The sequence below is a fragment of the Oncorhynchus masou genome, chromosome 13 (assembly GCF_036934945.1).
Source record: "Oncorhynchus masou masou isolate Uvic2021 chromosome 13, UVic_Omas_1.1, whole genome shotgun sequence".
In the NCBI taxonomy this organism is placed as follows: domain Eukaryota; kingdom Metazoa; phylum Chordata; class Actinopteri; order Salmoniformes; family Salmonidae; genus Oncorhynchus; species Oncorhynchus masou.
Genome location: NC_088224.1, coordinates 73473305 through 73482325, shown reverse-complemented (window position 1 = coordinate 73482325; position 9021 = coordinate 73473305). Strand labels below are relative to the sequence as shown.

Here is a 9021-nt window from a genome sequence, read left to right as displayed (position 1 = left end):
TGTCTTTGTATTTGAGAGTCTCCACTGCACTGATCGTTCAGTTTAATTCACCATCACATGTCACTGGTTCATCTCAAAAGCACAATCTATGTATTTGCTGTCCAATCAAATAAAATACAATGACATAGTGAAAGTACGTGTCCTTGAATCCGGACAAACACCTATACATTAAAATACCTGAAATCTCCAAATTAGTATCCTCTGACTAAATTATCACAATAGACATACAGTATGAAAAGGTAATACACAAACAACAAGTACAATCCAGATATTGCAGTACATTGCAATCCAGATATTGCCGTGGCCCATCGAATATAATGAAGGCACAGTTACGTCTGCAAGATCTAGCAGGATGCTTAATTAGTCTGGATCATTCAGAGGCTGGGGCTTCCCAACAGGAAATAAATGCCATGTGTAGTGATGTGCATCGATTCTGAGTAGCTATCCAGCTAGGTCCCTGATGGCAGGCAGAGTGTGGAAATGTGAGAGGATGGAACTCCTAACCATACCTCCATTCTGCCAGGCCATCCTCACTGTACGTCAACAGTCATTCCAAGGTCAGGCTCGCTGGCAAATTGGATTTTACCATCAGTTTCCTGCTCCTCAAAGACAACAACCTGAGATCAACAAAAACAAAAGGCTCTGAAACACAGCAGAGGTCAACACAGCAGCAGGGTGCCGAGGTGTGGAGACAACATGTTCAGAGGAAAGGGAAGTCGTCTGAGGACTATTCCTGCAAAGCACTGACAAGTTCAATATCATCAAACCCACTGGGTGGCCCAGCTGCTATAGCTGTATATCAAAATTGTTGACCTGTGATGTTCCAAACAGAGGCATCTGAGTGAACTCCTGTGGAGGGTGAGGGAGATTTTTCAGTAACAGTTATGGCATCAGTACCTGGTTGTTTCCTCGGTTAAGCCAGGGGGCGGGGAGGTAGAGGGTTTGCTGGGGCCCCATGGACCAGTGGCGTCCAAGATTCTGCCCGTTGATAAAGACCACTCCTTTACTCCAACCCTGTGAATAAAAAACACTGTAATCAGTGACTTGAAAATCAGAGTTTAGAGTTTCTCTGGGATCTTCTTTCACCACTTTGTTGATCTGATGTGTGAGGCCTAATACACTAGCTATGAATAAACCAGAGACAGGCCTACTACCCTATGCAACAGGTGGTGCTGTCTTCCATAACCATAGAGCCTTTTGGGCTGCTTTACTCACAGGCAGTCTGATGAAGGTGTCTCTGGGATGGCCACCCACATATAGCTTGCCGTGGAAAAACCCTGGGAAGGAAGGCTTCTGGAAAACAGAGTTCCACTGGCCCGATGCACTCAGTCTGAAACATGGGACGAGATCACCCTACTATAATACAGGAAATTACTGACTAATACAATTTCTCGTCATATTTATTAATGTAACAAAATCATTTGTGAGAGTGTACAATGGCATGGCTTCAGTTATGGATATGTAAATGGTTTTATTCCACTTCTGATCTTTTGATGTAGTGTTGTTCTCAGTGGGCAAGCATTTTCAAGACGGCGCTAATTTCCCAGTTGATTATAATGTGGTTTTAACATGGTATTGGGAAACCACATGAAAAAGCTGTTATTTCTGCAATCTGGGCAGGCATTGTAATTCTATGCTCAGTGAGAACTAAGAAGATAATCAACTCAACAGAATCAGAGGTAGGCACGAGCAATGACAGAGACTCAGAACAGAACAAATAAACATGAAGACGGAAATCGAAAGATGTACATGATCAGTACAAACCTATTTACAAAGCCAGGCTTCATATCTAGACTATGAATGATAAAGTCTCGTAGTGGGGTATTGTTCAACTCAATGTCTCCGACAAGACCTGAAAAATAAGCCAAGGCTGAAATAAGGCAGTCTTTGATTTTCTACATTCAGTGGATAATTAGCTGCTTTTGAACACCTATTCTGAAAGGATTTACTAATAGATGTGTCTAGTTATACAACCACAAGGCTATCACTGACCCAGATACAGTAGGTTCAACTATTTTATTACCTTTACGCTGTTCATCTAGGAGTTTACCATAGTTCAGTCTCCCAGAGTTCTCCACGAGTAAACTCAATGTTCTCTCCCCCTTCAATGAAAAGTACATAAAAGATGTGGAAAAAATGTGAGGTGTTATCTACAGTTTGCAATGCAAAGCAGACTAAATAAAGACAATAGAGGAAACATGTTGCTTTCAGTTGGACTGCAGATAAGTCCAATCTGCTGCTGTGTGATAGAAAAGCAGCATTGACTTGTTTTCCAATAACAGGCAGGTGCAAAGTTAGTGATTGTGATTCCTCTTTGTTAGAACAACATTTGTCTGAAAACTTTCTGTTGGAATAATCCTAGCACCTTAGTGACAAACGCATTTATCAGCATCACCAGAAGCTTTCACCTCTAACATGGTGTTGAATACTAACTAGCCAGTTTTGAAAGCAGCTCAGCAGCACACCTATAGCCTGAATACAACCTTTTTTAAATATGTGTTATTGTCACATACACCGGATAGCTGCAGCGAAATGTGTTGTTTTACAGTCAGCCATAGTAGTACGGCGACCCTTGAGCAAATTAGGGTTAAGTGCCTTGCTCAAGGGCACATCGAGAGATTTTTCACCTTGTCAACTCAGATATCCAAACCAGCGACCTTTTGGTTACTGGCACAACACTCTCTCCACTAGGCTACCTGTTTCCCAAAACACACACTATCACTATACCTTTCCATCAGGCAGAGCACACTCCAGCATCTTATAGTCCAGAACTCCAACAAAGAGTTTGTCCACAAACACCTAGAAGACAAGGGAAGTTTATTAGTACAAATAATCTACTGACATAGGGTACTTGACGTTTGCTAATATCATGAAATAATTATGATATAATGCCATGTAGCTGTGTCTGTCTGTACTTACCAGGGCTCTGTCTCTAACATTGTTCAGGGAGTTCAGAAGGCCTCCGCTGTGGATTATGGTCTCATACAGAGTGTAGCCGTTGGACTGACCATTGTTATTGTTGACAGGAAGGTTCTCCATGTTGACTGCTTTCTCTGACTTCAAGGGCTGCACCAGGACGAAACAAGAACAACATCCTATCTAATCTGACATGATTATATATTATATGATACAGTGACATTAGAAAGTATTTATACCCCTTGACTTATTCCACATTTTGTTGTCTTGCAGCCTGTATTCAAAATGGATTAAATAGCTTTTTTCTCACCCATCTACACACAATACCTCATAACGACAAAGTGAAAACATGTTTTTTGAAATGTTTGGAAATGAAATACAGAAATATCTAATTTACATACACTACCATTCAAAAGTTTGGTGTCACTTAACCCACAAATACTGATGCTCCAGATACTCAACTTCTCTAATGAAGGCCAGTTGTATTGCTTCTTTAATCAGCACAGCAGTCTTCAGCTGTGCTAATATAATTGCAAAAGGGTTTTATAATGATAAATTAGCATTTTAAAATGATAAACTTGGATTAGCTAACACAACGTGCCATTGGAACACAGGAGTGATGGTTGCTGATAATGGGCCTCTGTACACCTAAATATATATTTAATTAAAAATCAGCTGTTTCCAGCCACAATAGTCATTTACAACATTAACAATGTCTACACTGTATTTCTGATCAATGTTAGGTTATTTTAATGGACAAGAAATGAGCTTTTCTTTCAAAAACAAGGACATTTCTACGTGACCCAAGTCTTTTGAACGGTCGTGTAAATATTCACAAACCTTTGCTATGACACTCCAAATTGAGCTCAGGTGCATCAAATTTCCTTTGATCATCCTTGAGATGTCACTACAACTTGATTGGTGTCCACCTGCGGCCCATTCAATTGTTTGGACATGATTGAGAAAGAAACACACCTGTCTATATAAGGTCCCACAGTTGACAGTGCATGTCATAGCAGGAACAATATCGTAAAGTCAAAGGAACTGTCTGTAGATCTCCGAGATAGAATTGTTATGAGGCATACAGTATTATGGGGAAGGGTATAAAACAATTTCTAGAGTGTTGAAGAGCACAGTTTACAAGAGCACAGTGGTCTCCATCATTGGTAAATTGAAAAAATATGGAACTACCCAAAAACCAAACTGAGCAACTGGGCAAGAAGGACCTTTGGTCAGGGAGTTGACCAAGAACCCAATGACAACTCTGACAGAACTACAGAGTTCCTTGGCTGAAATGGGAGAACTTGCCAGAAGGAAACAGTCTCTACAACACGTCACCAATATTGGCTTTATGGTAGAGTGGCCAGACGGAAGCTACAAATGAGAAAAAGGCACGAGGGCACGCCTGAAGTTTGCAAAAAGGCATGTGAAAGACTCAGAGCATAAGGCAAAAGATTATGTGGTCTGATGAGACAAACATTTTACTCTTTGGCCTAAATGCAAACACTATGTCTGGAGAAAACCAGACATTGCTCATCACCTGTCTAACACCATCCCTACTGTGAAGCATGGTGGTGGCAGCATCATTCTATGGGGATGTTTTTCAGCAGCAGTTACTGTGAGACTGGTAAGGATAGAGGGAACAATGAATGGAGCCAAACACAGGCACATCCTTGATGAGAACCTGCTTCAGACTGTAAACAACCTTAGAAAGGGGGGCGAAGATTTACTTCAAACAGGACAATGACCCCAAGCACACAGCCAAAGCAATGCTGGAATGGCTTCAGAACAAGAATGTGAAAGTCCATGAGTGGCCCAGCCAAAGCCCAGACTTGAATCCCATTGAAAATCTGTGGAAAGACTTGTAGATTGTTATTCATCGCGCTCTCCATCTAACTTAACAGAGCTTGAAAAAATCTGGAAGGAAGAATGGGAGAAAATCCCCAAATCCAGATGTGCAAAGCTGATAAAGACATACATAAGACAACTCAAAGCTGTTAACACCGCCAAGGGGCTTCCACAAAGTATTGACTCAGGGGTGTGAATACTTATGAAAATGTGATATTTCTGTATAGAATTTTCATTAAATGTGCAAAAATGTATTAAAAAAGAAGTGTGTAGATGGGTGAGGGAAAAAAATCTATTTAATCCATTTGAATTCAGGCTAACACAACAATAAGTCAAGGGGTATGAATACAGTGGCAGTGTATATACAGTGTTTCGGGAAACTATTCAGACCTCTTGACTTTTCCACATTTTGTTACGTTACAGCCTTATTCTAAAATGGATTCAATATGTTTTTTTGTCCTCAACAATCTAAACATAATACCCAATAACGACAAAGCGAACAGTTAAAAAACAAAACATTTTTGCAAATGTATTACAAATAAAAAACTTAAATACCTTATTTACATAAGTATTCAGACCCTTTGCTATGAGACTCGAAATTGAGATCAGGTGCATCCTGTTTCCATTGATCATCCCTGAGCTGTTTCTACAACTTGATTGGAGTCCACCTGTGGTAAATTCAATTGATTGGACATGACTTGGAAAGGCACACACCTGTCTATATAGGGTTCTGCAGTTAACAGTGCATGTCAGTGCAAAAACAAAGCCAGGGGGTTGAAGGAATTGTCCGTAGAGCTTGGAGACAGGATTGTGTCGAGGCACAGATCTGGGGAAGGGTACCAAATTCTGCAGCATTGAAGGTCCCCACAGTGGCCTCCATCATTCTTAATGAGATAAGATTGGAACCACCAAGACTCTTCCTAGAGCTGGCCGCCCAGCCAAACCCAGCAATCGGGGGAGAAGGGCCTTGGTCAGGGAGGTGACCAAGACCCGATGGTCACTCTGACAGAGCTCTAGAGTTCCTCTGTGGAGATGGGAAAGACTTCCAGAAGGAAAACCATCTCTGCAGCACTTCACCAATCAGGCCTTTATGGTAGAGTGGCTAGACGGAAGCCACTGCTCAGTAAAAGGCACATGACAGCCCACTTGGAGTTTGCCAAAAGGCAGCTAAACACTCAGACCAGAAAACAAGATTCTCTGGTCTGATTTAACCAAGATTGAACTCTTTGGCCTGAACTCAAAGCGTCACGTCTGCAGAAAACCTGGCACCAATCCTTACGGTGAAGCATGGTGGTGGCAACATCATGCTGTGGGGATGTTTTTTAGTGGCAAGAACTGGGAGGCTAGTCAGGATTGAGGGAAAGATGAACGTAGCAAAGTACAGAGAGATCCTTGATGAAAACCTGTTCCAGAGCACTCAGGAACTCAGACTGGGGGAGACCTGAAAATAGCTGTACAGCATTTCTCCCGATCCAACCTGACAGAGCTTGAGAGGATCTGCAGAGAAGAATTAGAGAAACTCCCCAAATACAGGTGTGCCAAGCTTGCAGAGACATACCCAAGAAGACTCAATACTGTAACAGCTACCAAAGGTGCTTCAACAATGTACTGAGTAAAGGGTATGAATACTTATATAAATGTGATATTTCATTTTTTTTATTTTTTTTTTTATAAATTAGCAAACATTAAGATTGATGAGGGGGGAAAACAATTTAATACCTTTTAGAATACGGCTGTAACATTTAAAAAATGTGGAAAAAGTCAAGGGGTCTGAATACTTTCCAAAGCACTGTATAATATAAAGGTCAAGGTCCATTTTTAGAAAGACAATTACCATAATTATGAAATACATTCTTTCTACAAGTGTCTGGATTTAGACGGTGGGAAAGTAATTGTCGTCTCATAAGGGAGCAAATTACAGCAATGGCTTGTGAATAATTAATGGTTTACGCAAGTACCAGACACGCTGCTACATTTGCCTAGAAAATATACAATGAAGAGTGCATGTAAGGAGGTCTCATACAGTGTACATCTAATTCTAGTGATACTTTATACAATCAATTCTAGTGATAGATATACAACCAATTCTTGTGATATTGTATTCAACCAAGTCCTGTGCATCACAACCAAGCAGTCCAGGCCAGGTTACAGCAGACAGCGTGCTACTTGGGCCCTAGCTGCTCACCTTCTCAGTAAACTGCAGGCTCTCCCACAGTGACAGATGCTTCTGAATGATGACAGGCTCATACACTCTCCTGGCCTGGAGGGAGGGAACCTCAGGAAGCTTCTCACCTGAGTTACACAAATACAGTCAGATATAGAACATGCGGGGGAGTGGGAGTCTCTTGGTGGATAGAAACTGTACTTTTGAGTTTACCAACATGAACAGAGGGTTTTGTAGGAACATCAATACACTCTAAGGGCTCTATTTTTGTCGCTAGTGTCAAACGCATGTTAGTTTGCAATTTTGTCATGTAGAAATTGGCTTACTAGCATTATCAAGCTCTAACGCCATGTTCGGCAATTTACCAGTCTTATATCAGAACATGATCCAAAGTGCTAATTTCAGGCAGGGCTGGTAGGGATATTTAAGACCAACCAAAAGCTGGTTTTAGTGGTAACACAGTTGGTTACGGCATTAATTTTGGCAGTGGAAACGCAGCCTATCCAGCACACTGCTCATATGCGCATGGACCAAGAGTAGCCTAATGTGATTTTGGTGCCTGCGTACTTCGTATTTAGAAACATAAAAAACTAAAAGTTTTCTCCCATTTCATTTTATTTGGTTAAAATCTAGCATAGCCTTCCCTCCTCTCAATTAAGGCCTTTCCCCCCTTGCCAAATGCAAGTCAAGACTGTCCATAACATTTTTGGCTCCTGAGACCGTTTGGAAATAAATCTTAAATCGCCAAAACCTTTATTAAAATATAACGTTTGAGATGAGTAAAACAGAGAGCTGACATTCCCTTTGTATCTATGCATTGTAGGTAGGCCCACATTATTTTAGCCATGCAGGTCCCATTTTGGACGTGCATAAAAACCCCTCCATGATGTAGGCTACTTTTCATCCATCATGAAACGAGAGATGAGAACCTCAGGTGAATACCGGTGAACATCATATTCAGAAGTTATCTGTAACCTTTAACGATTGCTTTTTTCCCATTTCATATGTTGAAAACTCAAGCCCTCCATTAGGCCGACTATAACGAAGGCTGTTTCAACAGCCATGCCAGTCTTTTTATGACATCCTTACATTTTACATGTATTTCATGTCGTTTTTTTTATTTATTTTTTTACGTGCTTGTTTTTCTTTGAATGTTATTCCAACAAATCGCATTAGAATGGTTCACCTCACCGTTAATGCAATGTAACTGTCACACCCTGATCTGTTTCACCTGTCCTTGTGATTGTCTCCACCCCCTCCAGGTGTCGCTTATTTCCTCAGTGTATTTATCCCTGTTTCCTGTCTCTCTGTGCCAGTTCGTCTTGTCAACCAGCGGTTTTCCCGTTCTCCTGCTTTTTGAATTCTCCCTTTTCTAGTCCTCCCGGTTTTGACCCTTGCCTGTTTCCGGACTTTGTACCCGCCTGCCTTACCATTCTGCCTGCCTTGACAACGAGCCTGTCTGCCACTCTGTACCTCCTGGACTCTGATCTGGTTTTGACCTTTTAGCCTGTCCACGACAATCCTCTTGCCTACCCCTTTGGAATAATAAACATTGTAAGACTCTAACCATCTGCCTCCTGTGTCTGCATTTGGGTCTCGCCTTGATAGTAACATCTGGAGATGTGTGAATGTGATCTGTAAAATGGTTCCAATTTATGTAAATAAAACACAGGCCTATTTGGGAGCAGTATAACGGTGAGTGGACAATCTCCCTTTTTATATTGGATCTTTGTCCAGCTACTGTGAAGTTTGGGTCTGCGTAAAACACTAGAAATTATGGTGCCTGTAAGTGTGAGACAACCTATTTGAAACAAGTTTAGTTTAGAATTTGAATTTAATTATTCGTTCTCTTTTGAGGCCTTGTCAATAATGAAGTATAGGCTGAGCCTATATCAGTGTGAATGCTATTGAAGCCACGCAATTACTTAGAACAACGTGGACTGCAAATGGGTTCAAGTTAATGTATTTGGTTCTACATTTTGTTTCTGTAAGCCATTTAACAAACTATAACAGACTAACATTGGAATTGGAGATGATTCCAAGGCAATACATAAAAGACCGTAAATACACAACTTAATATTTCGCCAAGGAGC

The 9021-nt window shown here is 41.0% G+C and overlaps 1 protein-coding gene across 2 annotated transcripts in view; it reads right to left on the bottom strand.

Annotated features, from left to right (window-relative positions):
• Positions 1-9021, bottom strand: part of LOC135553034 (beta-galactosidase-1-like protein 2) — a 36046-nt gene that overhangs the window by 14036 nt on the left and 12989 nt on the right. Inside the window, exons 12-19 of one of the 2 annotated variants that reach the window (XM_064985092.1) lie at positions 6950-7056; positions 2920-3066; positions 2728-2799; positions 2024-2102; positions 1765-1852; positions 1216-1330; positions 898-1014; positions 510-617 (exon numbers count right to left, since the gene is read on the bottom strand). In XM_064985092.1, coding sequence (XP_064841164.1) covers positions 531-617; positions 898-1014; positions 1216-1330; positions 1765-1852; positions 2024-2102; positions 2728-2799; positions 2920-3066; positions 6950-7056 — 812 coding nt within the window. In that variant the 3' untranslated portion in view covers positions 510-530. Of the gene's footprint in view, positions 1-25; positions 618-897; positions 1015-1215; positions 1331-1764; positions 1853-2023; positions 2103-2727; positions 2800-2919; positions 3067-6949; positions 7057-9021 lie in introns of those variants that run through there. The other variant, XM_064985091.1, reaches the window with a different exon arrangement.